The following is a 19,152-nucleotide window of genomic DNA, read 5'->3' as shown; positions in this document are numbered from 1 at the left end:
AACCACTATCCCTCAAGATAACCCAACCCTCAAGATAACCACTATCTTTACCTTTAACAACATAGATATGTTTTGACTGTTTTTGGAATTCACATAAATGGAAGTATGTAGTATGTATCCTTTTGTGTTCAGCTTCTTTCACTAACATCCTATTTGTGAGAGTCATGGTCTTGTTGGGTATAGAAGTAGTTGTTATTACTGTATATTATTACCCAGAGCCTATATCTCTCCCATTGAAGGACATTTCGGTGGTTTCTTGGGGCTGTTATAAAGAGAGATGCTATAAACGTTTTTGAACATGTCTTTGGTGAATATGTACACACATCTCTGTTGAGTAGAAAAGATACCTAGGGATGGAATTGCTGGGTCATAGGCTACATGTTAATTTAGCCAAACAGGTCTGTAAAGTGTTGTTCGAAGTTCTCCAATTTTATCCATTCTGGTGGGTGTAAAGTGAGACATTGCAACTTCAGTTTTCATTTCTGGGATGATTAGTAATTAAGAAACTTTTCTTTTTTTTTTTTTTTAAAGATTTTATTTATTTATTTGAGACAGAATGAGAGAGAGAGAGAGCTCATGAGAGGGGGGAGGGTCAGAGGAAGAAGCAGGTTCCCCGCCGAGCAGGGAGCCCGATGCGGGACTCGATCCCGGGACTCCAGGACCACGACCTGAGCCGAAGGCAGCCGCTTAACCGACTGAGCCACCCAGGCGCCCCATTAAGAAACTTTTCATATGTTTCTCGTTTTGTTTTGAAAAATGCCTGTTTATCCCCTTTTGAGAAATGCTGTTCAAATATTCTCCCCATTTTCAGTCAGATATTCTGCCCTTTTCTTGCTGGTCTGTAAGCATTCTTTATAGATCCTGTGTACAAGTCCTTTATTGGATACATCTGTTGCAATGATCTTTTCTCCCTTTGTGGCTTGACTTTTCACTAGGTGTCTTCTGAGGAATAGTTCTTAATTTTAATGTTGTCCAATGATCAGTTTTTTCCTTTATAGTTAGTACTGTATGTGTTTAAGGAGTCTTTGCCTACCTCGAGGTGGTGAAGATGTTTTTTTGATTTTTACTTCGAAGAGTTTTATTGTTTTCTCTTTCACATTTAGATTTAAAATCCATCTGGAATTGACTATTTTTGACATGGTATGAGGTTGGGGTCAAGGTTCTTCCTTTTCCTGCCTGTGGGTATCAGTTGATCCAGCATCACTTCCTGAAAAGACATACCGTCTTCTCTCAATGCCTCAGGGTAGCATCTCTGACACAAATTGGGACCATTTAATGTAGATCAGCTTCTGGACTCTCTATTCTATTGGTCAGTTTGTCTATCCTTGTTGCCAATTACTATGTCTGTAGCTTTATAATGGGTCTTGATACCTGATAGTGTGAGACCTCCAGTTGGCTCCATTTTTTACCCCACTAAATCCTACCTAGTACTGAAATGCCAATTCCACTTCCCACTTTGCTTTCAGTTTGTCCAGGTGGCTGTGACTGATTTGCCTGTTCCATGGTTTGGTTATTTGCGGTTACCTGGATCTTTGTCTCATCAAAGCCCTTTAAACTGCAAGCCAGCCAGGTGTCTGCAGACAGCAAAGCAGATCTGCTGGATTATTACCTAACGCGGGGAAGGGGGAGGAGTGGAATAGGTAGGGTTGTCCCTCAGGAGGGGTACAGCGAGCAAGTGGCCAATCTACACTTCAAGGCTGGTGTTTTGGGGAGATACGAGGAGAACCAAACTCTAGAACCCAGCAGAGGAGGGCAAGGCAGGTCACGCCATGTAAATGTCGCGGGGGGTTCCGCGAGGCCGCGCGAATCGGCTCGCCGGGGTGGGGCCGCGGCGCCGCAAATCACCAGTTGAGGGCTGGAGCGCGCGCCGCGGGCTCAGAGCCGCGCCTGTAGCCGCCGGGGCGGGAGCCGGAGCCGCGGGAGCCGCCGGAGCCGCCCGAGCCGCCCGGCGCACGGGTGAGCCGCGCTCACGGGGCTTCTCTGCGGGCGCGCCCCGCCGACCATGCGCGGCCCGTGCCCCCGGAGCAGCCGCGGCCTGAGGGGCCGCCGAGCGGCGCCTCTGAGCCCCTAGCCGGAGAACCCGGGCACCGAGCGCCGCGCGGGGAGGTGAGTGTCTGCCGCGCGTCCCGCGGGGGTGCTGCTTGTCCCGGGGCGCCTCGGCCTCCCCCCTCCTCTGGTAGGACGGGCTGGGAAGTTTGTTGGAGAAAGTTAGGATAGGGGGAAAGTTGAGCCAGCGCTCCCCCTGCCCCCAGCAGAGTTGGCGTTTAGGGGCGGGAGTGGCTGAAGTGCGGACGCCGCTTGTGCCCTCGGGGCCCTCGGAACTGGCTGATACCCTCCAGACGTGGCCCGCGGCGGGAGCCGCTCAGCGTCCAGCGGTGAGCATCTCTGCTCCTTGTTCTCGAGCGACATCTTCCTGGGTGCTGGTTTCTCCCGACCCCCACCCCCACCCCCACCCCCCGCGCGTCCCGGCTGCTCCGCCCACCGCCCTTGCTCGGCTCGTCGCGTCCTTCTTTGCGGGGGCCTAGGGGCTCCGCTGGAAGCCCGGGGCTTGGAGGAGGCGAGTTTCTCCACTAATCTCTTGGAAACTTTGCAAAGAAAGCGAAGGAGCCTGCCCAGTAACTGTTGACAACATCCCCCTCCCTCTCTGCCTTTGTTGAGAAAGAATGAATAGTTGGTTGTGTCGCTCCCTCTGCGTCGGGGAGGGGAGGGAAGGGGAGGTGAAGAGAGGCACGGTGGAGGCGACTGGAAGACGTTCGATCTCAGCCCCTCTTTCCCTAGCGGCAGCGGCTGCCACCACTTTAAAAGTTTGATCAGGTGTAGACGCTTGTCTGGGAGCGGTCGAGTGCGCTCCGAAGCAGCTGGGCAACACGGTGGTTCGTGGCTGGGGTGGAAAACTCTGATTTTGATATTAACTGCCTTGAAGAAAGGTGCGAAGGGGCAAGAGCGTTTGCCTAACCTCGCCTGTGCTTTCGCCCAAAGCCATTGGCTGGGATAGAGAGTGGAGCCAAGCGTTCAGAGATTTCTTTTAAACCTTGACTCTTATCTCCCAAGGCTACACAGATCTGTCCAAGGAAAATACACTGGCGGAGGGAAGGTCAGTTTGAGAGCGGGTAATCTCCCTGCAGGTTGCCAAGGACAGAGGCAGGAGGAAGGAGAGGCCTCGGTGCTGGGAGAGGGGGTTCAGCAGAGCATCCGTGCTTAGTGGAGAAGCCACAGGCCAAGCGGCTGTATGGGAGTGTGCAGGAGAGTGTATGGAGTATAATGTAAAAGGCTTGCCATGCCAGGGGCTCCCTCACCTTCTGACTCCAGCTTTCTCTAAACCTGCTGAGAAGCCTGGCATTTCCAGATGACTAACCAAGATTTCAATCTCCTATTCATATAGAAAGGATTGCTTGTCAAATGAATGCTAAGCTTAAGAACTTTATCATGTAAATTCTATGCTGTGTTGCTTGAAATACAATCCATGGAAGAATTATTCATACTTCAATCACTTGGCTAGACTTCATAAATTTACTTCGAAATTAGGGATACTCTTAATTTCTACACTGAAGAAAAACTTCATTCTAAGTGCATAAGCCAAGTTTTAATGTGTGGCGGTTCCGTCTTCTCTTCCTGTCTGACTCTGCAGAGAGGTTATAAAACTACATATCCAAATGAAAAATTCTCTGTTGGGGTCATAATTGGTCAGCTGAGGCAGTTACATTTCCAGAGTTTCAAATAAGACAGAAAGTTTTTAATGCCCACATTAGGTGACCATCTGTAAGTTTAACTTGGAAATAGCTCATTTTAGAAATAAACTGGAAAAATCCAAACAAGTGGCCTGCCTGTCTCTGCCTTGACTCGCACATGCTCATGCGTTTCTTGGGGACACCTGTGCAGAGCGAGTGGGTTGGGCCGCTCTTACCGAGCACTTCGAAGCACAGCACGTGAGCAGGACCAGGAAGGTAGCACAGAGGTTGGGAGTTTGTCAGGTTCACTCTTGTCCCTATTGAGATTTCAGCTCTTTGACCATTCACAAAGGTCTCATATCTTCATGTCAAGATACAGAATCTTTGACCTTTGTATATATTCCAAGGTCTGGCATTAGACTGAATCAGGACACCGTGTCTGTTTACCTGCATGGTGGAGAGAGGTGACGTCAGGTGGCCAAAGTCTCACCTGGGCTTTTCTTTTAAAGACTGCATACAGGCTCTCTCAGTGTGCCTCTATGTGTCCGTGGCTCTGAGTTAAAACATTCACCTCCCCATCCTTCCTGGCTGCAGTCTTTCCCAGAAGCAGTGACTTCTTTTGTGAGCTTTGTACTAGGGATACGATGACAAGCAAGACAGACCTGGTCCCTGACCTGCTGGGAGGAGGCCTGCTATTTATTGAGTGCTTGCCGTATGTCAAGGGCTTTCCATATACAGTCGCATTTACTTTTCGGGGCAACCCCACAAAAGAGGTATTTTTTAATCCTTTTTTACAAATGAGAAACTGTCAGAGAGGTTGAGTAACTTGTTCCAGGCCACACAGCTAGGAAGTAAATGGCAGAGTAGGGATTTGACCCTGTGAATGTCTTACTTCAAAGCCTAGGTTCTGAATCACACCATGTTTGATTAAAAAAAAAAAATCATATGGTACATAAGACGTACGTAATGGCTAGGAACATTGAGACAGAAGCATCTCCAAGTAGAGAAAACCTGGGAGCCAGGAAGTGGAGATTTGGGGTTAGTCTTCACCATGCTTTTCCAACTACATATGCCCACCTCATGACCTTCGATTTGCCCAGTCCCCTGCCTGGAACTCCATTCCCATCTTCTCTTGACTGGTTCTCTTTTTTCAGGAACCTTTTCAGAGAAGCCCTCCCACACCACCCTAATCTAAACTAGCTCTCCGTCCCAACCAGTATGTTCTATCATTTCATCCTGGTTTGTTGTTCTTTAGGACACTGATGCTGGGATATTATCTGGTTTGTTTTCTTGTCTGTGTTGACTGGAACCACCCCCCAAACTCTCCCCTACCATCCTACCCCATCACAACTTAGGCTCCATGAGAGCAGGACCTTGTCAAGTTTATTATGTCCTCATCCCTGGTACATTGTAAGCCCTCAGACAATATATATTGAGTGAATGAGCATTTACTTCCTTTCTCTGGGTTTGATTCTCTGAGATCCTACCTACATATAACACTCTGAGATTCTGCCTTGTGGAGTAAAATGTGGTTAAGTGGCTTTGCTCTCAAAAATAAAAGGTACTTGGGCGCCTGGGTGGCTCAGTTGGTTAAGCGACTGCCTTCGGCTCAGGTCATGATCCTGGAGTCCCTGGATCGAGTCCCGCATCGGGCTCCCTGCTCGGCAGGGAGTCTGCTTCTCCCTCTGACCCTCCTCCCTCTCATGCTCTCTGTATCTCATTCTCTCTGTCTCAAATAAATAAATAAAATCTTTAAAAAAAAAAAAATAAAAAAAAATAAAAAAAAATAAAAATAAAAAAAAATAAAAGGTACTTGGCGCACCTGGGTGGCTCAGTCGGTTAAGTGTCTGCCTTTGGCTCAGTTCGTGACCTTGGGTCCTGGGACCGAGCCCTGGAGCCCCAAGTTGGGCTCCTTGGGGAGTCTGCTTCTCCCTCTCCCCACCCCCCACTTGTGCTCTCCCTCTCTCTCAAATAAATAAAATCTTCAAAAGAAAATGAAAGATAACTTACCTTGAACCTAGATTCCAACTACACACCATGTACTTCTATCCCTTGGATTTGCCTTAGGTTTCTAGAGTCTGGAAAAAATAAAAGCAAATAAAGCTCAAGTAGGAAATACAGGGACTACCCTGTAGTAAGGTTGTAAATGAGTTTCTTCCACCTATGGTTCCCCTTCTACCCCATGCCCCACTTTCAGCTATATTTTTTAGGAGTTCTGTCTCTGATCTGCACCCACCTCTGCCACTCTTAGGCTGATTCAAGCTTGACGTAGGGCCCAGGTTGAGCCAGTCTTCCAAGTGAGTACTCATAGGGCAAGCCTGGATTTTAATGGGGGAAGAGTCCCAATTTAGGGGCAGTGGGTTGTAGAGGGGAGCCCGACTTACATATTTCCAATTTGTCTGCAGCTGAGACTTCTCTGGAGGTTTCAGCTTGAATAATCTTCTCCCTCCAGTTATTAAACTCTGCTTCACATCATTCGGCTCAGCATCGCATCCGCAGGGAAGCCTTTTCTGGCCACTAGCTGGGTCTAGACCCTGGGCCCCACTCTGTATGCTCCAGTAGCACTGGGAATCACCAGCACATGGTCTGTCTGCTTCCACCACAGAGTAGTAACCTCGTGAGTACTGTTGTTTGACACTGTCCCCAATACCAGTCACAGTGCCCCACCATGTAGGAGGCCTTACATATATGTGTGGTGAAGAGAAGAATGAATTGATGCTTCTATTTACTGACCCCTCCTCATTGTCATTCTGTTCTGTTCCTCGGGTAGCCAAATCTGAGTGTAAGTTGCTTGGGACCAAAGAGACTTGCTTAGCCGGTGGTCCTCATCCCTGGCTCCACTTTGGACAGTACTGGTGGCTTTCAAAAGATCGATGCCACGGTTGTACCCACCAAGGTTCTGGTTTCGCTGGGTGTCGGCATTTTATTTATTGAGAAAGAGAGAGCAAGCGAGCATAAGCAGGGGGTGGAGTAGAGAGACAAGCCGACTCCAGGCTGAGCGCAGAGCCAGATGCCGGGCTCGATCCCACAACCCTAAGATCATGACCCGAGCCGAAATCAAGAGTCAGACGCTTAACCGACTGAGCCACCCAGGCGCCCCGGGTGCCAGGATTTTAAAAGCTTCCCAGAGGATTCTTACGTGCAACCAGCTTGAGGACTGCCCCCCTCCCCCGCCCCCGCCTTCAGGTGCAGCCATGGTGAGAGAGAGCAGGGATATAATTCATGGATATTGTATGGTTCCTGACAGTTTAAGAGGTACCTTCACATCTGTTATCACAGCTGATAATAACAAGCTAAGGGATCTACTCTCTGGTTTAAATATTCCCTTTATGTTGATGATTCTTAAAAATCTACATCCTGTCCTGGCTCCTAAGTGAACATACCAGTATCTTACCTCCTAGACTGAACTGCCCCATTGGCTCCTCACGCTCCCGGCTCAGTGGCCAGCTTGTCAGCCTCCCTCCCCCAGGAGTCCTCTTCTTTACCACTCAGCATGTTACAGCATCCTCCTGTCCTCCCGTGGGTGTGGCCTCGAGTTCCTCCTTTTTCCCTCTGTCCCTCCTTTGCCTGGCCACTGCCCGAGGACAGAGTTTGAAATCCTTCCTCGCTGGCCTGTGGCCAACAGCTTGACTGGCCTGCCTGCCTCCCTTCTTTCCAGAAGTACCAGAGTTACCTACCTGGGCACAGACTGGCTTCTTTCGCTCCCTTCCAGATCTTCTCTAGCACCTACAGTCCAGTCCAGACCCCTCGACACAGTTTTAAGACTTCACGATACAGTCCTAAGCTGGGCTTCTGGGAAATGCTTCTTGACGTCTCCATGCGAGCCACACAGCCCAGCTTGTAGTTCGTGAGCCCTTGGAGGCACCTCTGTGCATCTGCCATGCTAGCATCCTCTCAGAAGGCTTTTCCGTACAATTCTCGACCTTTCAAAATCCCTCCAAAATGCTTCGTCTCCAGCATCGCCCTCTCTGAGATCCTCCTCAAGTCATTTTGTTCAAAGTAATTATTCTTCCCTCCAGCATGTGAAGGGTCCCTATTGATGAGTCGTAGGATAGAGTTCCTAGTCAGGGATTGGGGCTTATACGGCATTGATTCTCTGAGTATCTTATATGGAGGAAGTATTTAAATATTTGTTGAATCGAAAGTAGGAAGGGCAGGTGTTAACCCTCAACTCAGAGAATAAACTGAGGTATGGGAAACTTGCTGAAGGGCATTCTTGAGCACTTTGGCCCAATCTTGAAATCGAAATCTTGGATAAGCAGAGAGGAAACCTGTGGCCAGAAACATGGGAGCTGGGGCAACCTTTACCCCATTATAATAACCTGGAAATAGTTGATCAACACTATGGCCCTTTGCATAGAAGGAGGTTCTGTGGGCTGCCCTGGGCCTCCCCAGCAGGTTCTTTGGAATGATCTAGGCCTCCCTCTGAAGAGGGTGCTGACAGTTTGGACAGGCAAGCATTCACAGCTGTGGGGGGCAGGGTGTGTGTGTGTGTGTGCGCGCGCGCGTGTGCGTGGTTGTGTGTGCAGGGTAAGGGAATCCTAGTCGGCTTACATCACTGGTGGTCAGGCGGGGAGGGCCAGGGAGCTTGGATTTCTTTTTAGATAATGATGACTAACATTGAGTAAGTGCTGACCGTGTGCCCGGTACTGGCCAGACCCGGGAGCGGCCCACACGGGGACTCACAGTCCTATTGTTCCGCGCCCTCTGTGAGCCAGGCCTTCTGTGTGGTCACAGATGTGGAGCAGACAGGTCCCAGAATGACCAGGTTTGGGAAAGAACTGAGGACAGCCTTAGGATTATATACCTTGAGTGAAGGATTTCCTTCCCTCCAGCCCCCAGCGCTTGTGTGTTTCTGTCTGTTGCAGGTGAAGCATGGGATTGTGGATGTTTTTGTTGTCTGTTGTTTCCCTTGCGCTACCTTTATCTCGGATCTGCATGCTACCCGTGAGCTTCTGGAGCAGTGTTCTTGCTTGTCTTCAAGCGGTGTCCCAAGGCCCCAGTTCCTTTGTGGAACTGACTCTGCAGGGGTACTATTAAGTGATGATTTTCACTCCGAGCCGTCGTCTTTGCAGTGGAAAGGGTGGCCTGTGAGGAATGGGGGCTGCGGGGCTTTGGAACAGACTGCAGAGCAAAGGAATGTTCTGCTCCCCAATCTCGGGGAGGCCAGTGCATCAGGCAGGCGGAGTTGTGCTGCTGTGTTGTCCAGACCAGTCTGGTACCCTGGCGGGTGGGACAGATTCTGGATCCTCAATGTCTCCAGGGACTAGTTCTAATTTTTATTCAGGCGTGTGTTTCTTCTCTACACGTTGGCCTTAAAAATGACTTACATAATTTGGCGTAGGTCAAAACCATAGTTTGTTTATTGGAGGGAGGTGAGTGGGTGCTGTCTCTTGCTCGGGGCGAACGTTTCTACTAGTGATCATAACTGGGCATAATTGTTGGGTCTGCTTTTGCATACGACCTAGTACACATTTTCCTTTTCTTTCCATGCTCTCCCCTCTACCCCCTTATTTCTTATGTCTTATTTCTCTTCCTTCCCACTCTTCCCTGACTACACAGGCACCACGCGTGTTGCTTAACCCTGCTGGTGGCAGGCGGGTTCCCGACCCCTCTGGGGGGACAGTGTACGTGGATCCCTCACCCCAGTGGCTTTCCTCTGCAGCTGAGTCCACTGATGTATGGAGGAGTGACCCACCTCCTCACCCCTGACCCTGGCCCGTCTTCGTTAATTAGAGTACCTTGATTTATTTGTAAGCACCAGGTCTTTGCCGGAAAAATTCTGCCCCGTTGCCCTGGGTAGCACAACTGAGGGGTTGGTCTGGCACTGGAGGCCTTCTAGCAGCTGAGGAATTCCAGTAATCTCCACCTGTTCTTATCACGTACACGGTGGTGGAAAGACATGAGCTAATTAACATTTATACTGTGTTCTCTAATGCACTTATATCGAAACCTTGAGTACTTCCTCAGTAGTCTTTTTTGTTAGTCATGCTTTTCCATCAGTTTCAGTGCATCTGCCATGCTAGCATCCTCTGAAATAATAAAATGGTTCATGTGCCTCTGGGGTCTCTGAAACATGGTTGCCCTTTTCCATCCGGGGATTTGTTGCTAACCCAGGAGAATTCCTCTGTAGGATCAAAAAAGGGACATGAATAAACTTCCCATTTGTATTAAATTTCACCAGTGATGCCATGCACTGTTTGTCTGTTAATGCTCCACGAACCTGTTCTTTTGTTAAACTATACATTTCCATTTCCTTTTGTGATTAGGAAGTCAGTTCTTATGATGGTCTAAGATTCATGCCTTCGCTCTTTCTTTTCCCCTTAGAGGAGTTGAGAATCATGGCTGCGGGAAAATTTGTGAGCCTTCCCAGAAACATGCCGGTGAATCACCAGTTCCCTCTAGCCTCGTCCATGGACCTTCTGAGCAGCAAGTCCCCTCCGGCTGAGCATCACACAGATGCCTATCAAGACGTGTCTATACATGGTACCCTCCCACGGAAGAAAAAAGGCCCTCCTCCCATCAGGTCCTGTGATAACTTCAGTCACATGGGGACTCTGCCCCATTCCAAGTCCCCACGGCAGAACTCCCCTCTGACCCCGGCCATCATCCAGGAGCACCCCCTGCAAGACTGGAAAGGGGAAACCTTCACCTTCAGGTAACTTCTTTATTTATTTATTCATTTATTTTTTAGAGACCCTCCAGGGAGGGGATGGGGTGGGTGCAGAGGGAGAGCGAGAATCCTAAGCAGGCTTCACACCCAGCGTGGAGTCCAGTGTGGGGCTCCATCTCACGACCCTGAGATCATGACCTGAGCCGAAATCAAGAGTCAGACACTCAACAGACTGAGCCACCCAGGTGCCCCTTCAGGTAACTTCTTTAATTCCACAAGTGAGAATGACTTGGCTTAAAGGGCTTTTTAAAAAAGCCTTTCTGGGGGCGCCTGGGTGGCTCAGTCATTGAGTGTCTGCCTTTGGCTCAGGTCAGGATCCCAGGGTCCTGGGATCGAGCCCCGCATCGGGCTCCTGCTTGGCGGGAAGCCTGCTTCTCCCTCTCCCACTCCCCCTGCTTGTGTTCCCTCTCTGTCAAATAAATAAATAAAATCTTTAAAAAAAAAAAAAAAGCCTTTCTGTTAGGGAATATGTCAGCTGTACAGAGTACCCACCACCCCACTTCAGCTGCTCTGGGCCTGGGCCAGTCCCAGTCCCGTGTTGTCTGTACTCCCGCCCACTTTCCTTCCTCTGCAATTATTTTGAAGTAAATTTCAGCCCCTGTTTTCTCTGTAAATATTTTGGTATGTGTCTTTCAAAGATAAGTACTCTTATTTTTAAAAAATATAACATAAAAAACTGTAACACCTAAAAACTTTAACCATTTCTTAGTATCTAGTATTTGAGAGTATTTTTACAGCCAACTTCCCATAATATCACTAAGTCCCTCAAAAGGAAGCACAAGGGCATTTTTTTTATTATTATTATTACATCAGATTCTGAACTATGTCCACCCAATTCTGTAGAGATGCCAAGATGGCTATAAATTAGGAGTTGCTTCTCCAACATGCTGAAGTAAAATTTGGTATGGCTACATCATCGGGTCAGCTTCAGAATACTTTAGAACAAGGATTGATTTCTCCTACCCACAAGGGATCTGGGTAAATAAGCCTTATGGTTATAAAAGCTTCTTGTCCGGGTTTGTATTGGGCCTGGCTGTGATTAGTTTCTGCTTGTTAGAGCTGGTTTAGAAACTGACTTCCCTTTCCTGCTGGGGAAGATCAGCAATCTGTGATGTTATCTGGCCAAGAAGGGGCTGGTTCCTTCTGTTGTATCTCCTGGTGTCTCTTTTTGTCCAACCCTGCAGCAAAGAAAGCCACTTGGATGCTAGCTCATTTCTTTGTTCAATATCTATATATTGAGCACCTACACTGATTTTGTAAACACCGGTGCTTCACCAAGAAAATTCTGCCCAGTCCCTCTTGGTATCTGAACTAAGGGCTGGCCTGATCTTGAAGATGTTCTGGCAACCAAATCGTTCCAGCAGTCTGCTCTTGCCCTTTTATAGGATGAGGAAGTATGTGAACTAACAGAATAGCAATGGGGCATCTGACATGGTGTCTTCCCAGAGCTAATATTCTAGTGAAGGGCCCAGGTAATGAACAAGTTAATTGCAGATTATATTAAGTGCTATAGAGGAAATTTTGACAGACTGAAGGTTTATTAGGCTTGTATCTTTTTTATAACGTGCACAGGTCTCTGAGGAGATGATATTTGAGCTAAGACCTGCATAATGAGAGAAGGCAGCCATGGGAAGAACCAGAGGAAGGTTGTTCCAGGCATAGGGAGAGCAGTGCAAAGAACTGGGGTTGGGAACAAGTCTGGCGTGTTTGAAAAAACCCCAAACGAAGCTGGTGTGGCCTGTGGCTGCAGTGTAGCAAGTTGAGAGGCGGACAGTACAGATGTTGGGAGAGAGCTAGGAGGGTAGGAGGTCAGAATTCGTTTTAGGTACATAATTGTAGTCGTACAAGAAGAAAATAAGTGGAGGCCCACATATTCTCTGTAGAAAGCATTGGAGAGCCCTGAAATGTTTCTGACGTCAGCTCAGAAGGTTCCCCAGGGTGTCCTGGGTGTTAGAAAGCCCTGCACCTGCTCTGCAAAGCCCCCAGCGCGGAGAGCTCGCAGCCAGCCTGCTGGGGGCCCAGGTCAGTGTGGAGGTGCATACCTGTGCACAGTATTGTTCATTTTGAGTCACTGGCATTGAACAGGTAGGGATGAGAAGGGGCACGGTCATCATTCCCTCTTGTGAAGGTCAAGAGGCAGCAAAGAGAAAGAGCTTCTGGACAGCCAAAAACAAGCACTCATTCCAGGCTGCGCAAGGTGGAGTCAGAGCCAGTGATTCCGTGACTTACTGTAGCCACTTTTTATTTAGTAAGTTAAGCTCTGTAATGAGCTACGTGTCTACTATGTGCCCTATGGAGGTGATGCATAAACCCATTCCTTGAAGTTCTAAGGTCCTGGCTGGGTGCCAGCCCTCACAAGGGGGAAGCTCCAGGGAGCCGGGGCTGGCGATGGAGTCACCCTTTCAATCTTGAGGAAGCTCTTGATAAACACCCAAGATCCAAGCCGTCAACCTGCCAGGAGTTCAAAGCTTTTTGATTTGAAAATGACTTGATCAGAGGTCAGATCTCTGCAGAAGATCTTATCAGGAGGTGGGCGCAAGTCCTGAGTTTGAAGTCCAGGCTGTGGAAGACTTAACAAGCACCACTGGATTACGTTTGTTTATCATTCAGAACTACATTCATCCAAATTCACAACTTTTTCCCTTAACTTAAAATATCTCATTGTTAAAGGCGAATACAGGAAGTAACAAACGCATATCCTTCAGGATTATGCTGAGTGAGAAGGTCATGTCAAAGGATCCTAAAATCCCATTCTGCTCCCTGGTCTTATTAATAGGTTTTGTTATTTTTAAAGTTTATTTATTTACCTTTTTTTTTTTTTGAGTAATTTTATTTATTTTACTTATTTACTTATTTCTACCCCCAACATGGGGCTCAAACTTATGGCCCTAAAGAGTTGCATGCTCTATCGACTGAGCCAGTCAGATGCCCCTATAATTTGTTCATGGAATACACTTTATTTTTTTTTAAAGATTTTATTTACTTATTTGACAGAGACATAGCGAGAGAAGGAACACAAGCAGGGGGAGTAGGAGAGGGAGAAGCAGGCTTTCCGCCGAGCAGAGAGCCTGATGCGATGCGGGGCTCGATCCCAGGACCCTGGGATCATGACCTTAGCCAAAGGCAGACGCTTAACGACTGAGTCACCCAGGTGCCCCATGTAATACACTTTAAAAACTATCTTGAGGTGTTCCCAATTTTGAGGAGTTCAGAGTACCTAAATCATTATTTTCATCCTTTTAAATATTCCTAGTAAGATTATTTGCCTCAGTTCCTTTTTGGAACAAGCCACAGGATCAACGCATAAAGCTTGTGTGTGTGAAAAGTAAGGGACAAAAGGTATGAATGAGAACCTGGGGCTCCGGAGAGGGAGGGCTGCTGAAGGCGCCTCAAAAGAACTGCTATCAGGGAGAAGGAGCATTTCTAATCCTAACTCCGCTCTTACAGCTCAGTTGCTATGAAAACATGAGCCACCCTCTGCTCTTGCTCACTCACTCAACACTGGAAGCTGGGAGCTTTTAATTTTTATTTTTTAAAGATTTTATTTGAGAGAGAGAGAGCACAAGCGGGGGCAGGGGGGAGGGCAGAGGGAGAGGGAGAAGAGACTCCCCACTGAGCAGGGAGCCCCACAAGGAGCTTGATCCCAGGACTCTGGGATCCTGGCCTGAGCAGAAGGCAGATGCTTAACTGACAGAGCCACCCAGGCGCCCCATGCTGGGAGCTTTTAAAAGTTAAGAGTTTTGGGGCGCCTGGGTGGCTCAGTTGGTTAAGCGACTGCCTTCGGCTCAGGTCATGATCCCAGGGTCCTGGGATCAAGTCCCGCATCGGGCTCTCGGCTCAGCAGAAAGCCTGCTTCTCCCTCTCCCACTCCCCCTGCTTGTGTTCTCTCTCTCTCTGTCAAATAAATAAATAAAATCTTTAAAAAAAAAAAATAATAATAAATAAATAAAAGTTAAGAGTTTTGGATCTTTGACCCCAGGGAGTGAGACTAGTTAGGTCTACTTTTAACAAGATTATTGATTTTTTTTTGCCTTGTTTGAGGTAAACTTTTTGGCCTTATTTGCTACTTTTCATAGTGAATTCAAAGGTTAATTTCAGCTGACAGTGACTTGCCCGGATGTCAAGCCTGAAAGCCTTCCATTTTTGTCCTATTTGGTGTTGGCATGATGATAGTGGGGCCATCTGGGAAAGCCCAGACCCACTTTTCTTGTATACCCCACCTACACTCAGAGGGAAACCCACCAGACAACACTTTTCTGTCTTGTAAAATACTCTGATAAATTGCAAGTTTGCTGTTTTCCTAACAAATATTTAGCTCATTAATCATTAAAAAGTCACCCTTATTATAATTGCATATTAATTGAATATCCATCCTGTGGAAGACCCCAGGTAAAGCAGAGGAAGTCTCCCCTTTGACCTAAAAATTTGTATTACCAAGCTGTCTTATAAACATGAGTCCTAGGCACAAAAATTACTCTCTCTTACATTTTATAGTTTTCAAAATATCGTCAAGGATATGTTCATAAATTACCCTGTGTGAACATCCTAAGCCTGTGCGAGAGACATGGCAGATTTTATCATGAGTAGCAGCCGTACTGTTGCTCTTATTCACAGTCCGATAAAGTGGTTCAGGGTTGTTGAGGCACCTGAGATCAGACCCTAGTGGGACTGAGCTAGGATGAGAACCCAGAGAGTACTGTGGGGCCTTCCCCAGACACTCTGTTCCACAGCCTCCCGAGAAGGTTGACCTCGGCTGCAGGCATCTTCTGAGCTGTCCTCTTGCAGGGAAAGCTTGCAGTCCCCAGAGTCTGAACCCAGGGCACCTTGTACACCCACCTTGGGGAAACGGAGTCTTGGCCACCAAGAGCCAGGCAGAAGGCAAGCCTGGAAGAGAGAGTTGGTCTCTCCTCATTTGGAGACTGTATCTCTTGGCTTTTGTTGTTGTCTTGGCTGCCCTTGGATGTACTTGTGGTTTTGAAAGGTGGCCAAAGCGAGAAGCCAGGGCGCTCTTAAACCTGCTGCTTGATGTCACAGAAGAAGCCTTTGTTCTGCAGGAGAGGTCTGCAGACAGGATTTCCTCCCGACGTTAGCGTTTGTTTGACTGCTGTCCCTTTGATTCACTTATCTTCAAGGGTGAATTTTTATTTGAATCTGGGACCTTCCTTGGACTGAGAGGGGACCGGTTCCTGTTGTTGAGATGTCTGTGTTGTCGGGATAGCCGAAGGATCAGCTCTGGGAGGCCAGTGCGGGTCCTCTTCCTGCCTGTGGGTACGTGGAGGCATGCATTCCTGGGAACAGCTGCGGGGTGCCCAATTCCTTCGGCCCCTTGCGCCGTGGGGGCATGTGGTGGGACATGGTGATGTTTCATCAGTTTGCATGAGCGGAGCTGACTGACTAGTCACAAGTGTTTTAACTGACGGGGGCCAGAAAGTCGGCAGAATTATCCCAAATTAAAATCCAGTATACTTTCCTGGGCTGTAAGTTACCTACCGTGTTGCAGCATCTGCTGTTGTAAGTAGAAGCAAAGTGGAAGGCACAGGGTCTGTGCAGACTCTTCTCAAAACACTGATTGATTGATTGATTGGTTTTTTTAAAAAGATTTTATTTATTTGCCAGAGAGAGCACAAGCAGGGAGAGTGGCAGGCAGAGGGAGAAGCAAGCTCCTCGCTGAGCAAGGGGCCTGATGTGGGACTCGATCCGAGGACCCTGAGATTATGATCTGAGCTGAGCCCAGGCTTAACTGACTGAGCCACCTAGGCGCCCCTCAAAACACTGATTTAAATATCTAACTCTGGGCTTTATCACTGCCCTCACCCAAAAAATTATTTCATTTGTTCCTCTTGAGAACCACCAAGTTCTAGAACTACTGCTTTCTCCTTAACAAAGCAAGATGTTTCCCCAGACATGCAAATCAATCAGCCTTTAGCTTGCAGTTAATCAGAGGGATCTACAATGTAAAGGTCCACATGCAAATATCTGCCTTTTAGTTATACACAGGCATGTCTGCTCTCTGCAAATTGGAAGCTTTTCGTGCACAGAGGAAAAGTTGGGTTTAGAGGTGCAAAAGTCTATGTACTAGAGTAACAGATTCCATTTAATAGAAGGCACATTTATTGAGTTAGCAGAGTAACAGTCGCTTAATAGCCAAGAATGTCTCCAGGCAAATTATAGTCCATTTGTTGAATTTTTATTTTTGAAATTTCAAGTTGCGTTTTACTAACATTTTGCAGTGCCCCTTGGTGTTTGAATGCAGCTGTTGGCATGGGGTAGTGCATTCTGAGGAATGGTGCATGTTCAGGCCCTGGTGGCCCCTGGTGTGCTGAGCCGGGAGCAGCTGGGTCAGAGGTGAGCTCAGCCCCTGCTGGGCATCTCCTCGCCCCCCCCCCCCCCCGCCCCCAGCCCCCACCAGCACCAGGGGGGTGGGGTAGTTTGAGAGAGCCCAGGGACTGGGAAATTCCTACAGGTCCACCAGCTGCCTGACAATGGTCCTCAATCCTCTACTGACAGGGATGATTTGAACCTAAAGGCTGGGATCTGTGCATTCTCAGCTGTTCTGGGGAAAACTGAGAGGTTTTTTGTTTTTTTTTCAGTGAGTACAAATGTCAACCAAGAAAATGATGAGAGAATGACACAAAGCAGTCCTTGTTGAGTGATGCTGCTCAACATCTTCTCTGCCCCCACCCCCAGGACCTATAAATCAGGGTTTCTTAGGCCTCCTGCATGCTGTTTGGGAAAGGTCAGGTTTTCAGTCTTCTGAGAGACAGAAACTAGGAGAGTTTTTCCACACTTTCGGTATATGTAGAAACCTATTGTAAACAGAAGGTACTGTGCGGTTACAAGTTACTTGTGTTCTTAACACATGTGGATTTGGGAGCCTTCGCAGCCTGGCCGGAGGATCCAGGCTGGAGAAGCTGTCAGTGCTGTTTTTGATGGGAAGGAGACTCCTCCATGGGGCCCGTAGGACTGAGAAGCAGGCAGGCCACAGCCCCCCCTGCGGCTGTGAGCTTTGCGGTGCTGCCATCTCACGCAGTCTGTCCCCAGGAGACTAGCTGCAGGGTTGGTTGTAGAATTTCAGGCTGTCTCTTTTTAGAGCTCCCAAAGACAAGCGCATGGTCTTCTTGTTTTAAGGATTCTGATGTTATTTAAAAATTATAGAAGTCTGGGACCCCTTGGTGGCTCAGTCGGTTAAGCGTCTGCCTTCGGCTCAGGTCATGATCCCAGGGTCCTGGGATTGAGCCCTGCATCTGGCTCCTTGCTTGGCGGGGAGCCTACTTCTCCCTCCGACACTCCCCCTGCTTGTGTTCCCTCTCTTGCTGTGTCTCTCTCTGTCAAATAAATAAATAAAATCTTAAAAACAAATTATAGAAGTCTGACAAACCTTCCACAACGGACCCAGCCTTTGTGCCCCCAGACTGTCTGTGATTCCAGATGCACCTGCAGACGTAGTAACCAAAGCTAAAATAACCCCTGTGAAGAGGAGAACACACCAGGCTCCTAACCCAGAGGTCTCAGTTCAGATCCCTGTTTTGCCACTTAATACGTGTGTGAACCGGGGCAAGTTCTAAATTATGAAATGAGGGTGAAAATGCCTCCCTCTGAGGAGTGCTGTGCAGACTCACTGGTCCCTGAACACGAAGGCTGCCCTGAATGGCAGAGCTCTGACTTCCGCACGTGCGCCTGGCTCTGGCTTCTTTGAGTCTGGGGAGGCGGGTCCCATCCTTGTGTCCAGCTCCCACCTGAGCACCAGCGCTTTATTCTCCTCCTGCGCCGACTCTGCTGTGTGACACCTGAGCTTGAAGGCCACTGATGCCTTTGCCGGGATGTTGACGTAGTCATGGATATCAAAGAATGCTGCTAGTGACCTTGACGCTGATTCAAGCAACCAGACCCAGTAGCTTTGTGACCTTGTGTAGGTTGCTTTACCTTTCTGATTCTCCATGTCCTCAAAGGGCAGCTATAAGCTATTCAGGTAGAATCCCACATGAGGGTGCCTAGCACGGAACCTGGCATGGAGAAGGGGCTCAGCTGTAGGTTTCCGTCCGTCCTTCCTCCTAGAGGCTCCTAATCCTTGTGCATAACCTGAGACCACGTTCAATGCCTGCAGCTTCTGTGGGAGAAAGTTTCCCACGTGTTGACGGAGTCTGGCTGGAATCCTGCTCTCTCGGTCTGCCCTCAGCAGTGTGTCTTGGCCACCATTTATGCTTACAGGTATAATAGCCCCGCACTGCACTAAAAGATCAGCACACCATTCATTATACGAAGGCACAAAACAGAGCCTTGTCTTCGGTGGACGGACCCAGCCCTTTCCCACTTGTTCTTGTACTTTAATATTACTATCTTCGCTATTTATTCTTCAGTAAATATTTATTTATTTATTATTTTAAAAAAAATTTTATTTATTTATTTGACAGAGAGAGACAGACTCTTTCCCCCTTCGCTCATTTGTTCTGTTTCTTAAATTCCACATGAGTGAAATCATATGATAACTGTCTTCCTCTGACTCACTTATTTCGCTTAGCATGATACCCTCTACTTCCATCCATATTGTTGCAAATGAGATTTCATTCTTTTTGATGGCTGAGTAATATTCCTGTGTGTGTGTGTGTGTGTGTGTATACACACACACACCACATCTTTATTCATATATGAAAAAATGTAATTTTAAGTTTTCTAGTACCGATTAAAAAGAAATAGGTAAAATTAATTTCAATATTTTATTCAAAATAATATCATTTTAATACATAGTAACATAATAAATATTAATGAAGTGAAGTATTTTACATTCTCTCTTTTTTTTTTTTTAAGATTTTT

The 19,152-nt window shown here is 47.7% G+C and overlaps 1 protein-coding gene across 2 annotated transcripts in view; it reads left to right on the top strand.

Annotated features, from left to right (window-relative positions):
- Positions 1-1,989: 1,989 nt before the first annotated feature.
- The window catches only part of BCAR3 (BCAR3 adaptor protein, NSP family member), a 110,588-nt gene continuing 93,425 nt past the window's right edge, over positions 1,990-19,152 (top strand). The window contains exons 1-2 of one of the 2 annotated variants that reach the window (XM_021690012.2): positions 1,990-2,106; positions 9,996-10,326. In XM_021690012.2, the coding sequence (XP_021545687.1) occupies positions 10,010-10,326 (317 nt within the window). In that variant the 5' untranslated portion in view covers positions 1,990-2,106; positions 9,996-10,009. Of the gene's footprint in view, positions 2,107-9,957; positions 10,327-19,152 lie in introns of those variants that run through there. The other variant, XM_021690011.1, reaches the window with a different exon arrangement.

Source organism: Neomonachus schauinslandi, chromosome 4 (genome assembly GCF_002201575.2).
Source record: "Neomonachus schauinslandi chromosome 4, ASM220157v2, whole genome shotgun sequence".
Classification (NCBI taxonomy): domain Eukaryota; kingdom Metazoa; phylum Chordata; class Mammalia; order Carnivora; family Phocidae; genus Neomonachus; species Neomonachus schauinslandi.
The sequence above is the reverse complement of the archived record's forward strand: the minus strand, read 5'-3'. Positions and strand labels throughout refer to the sequence as shown.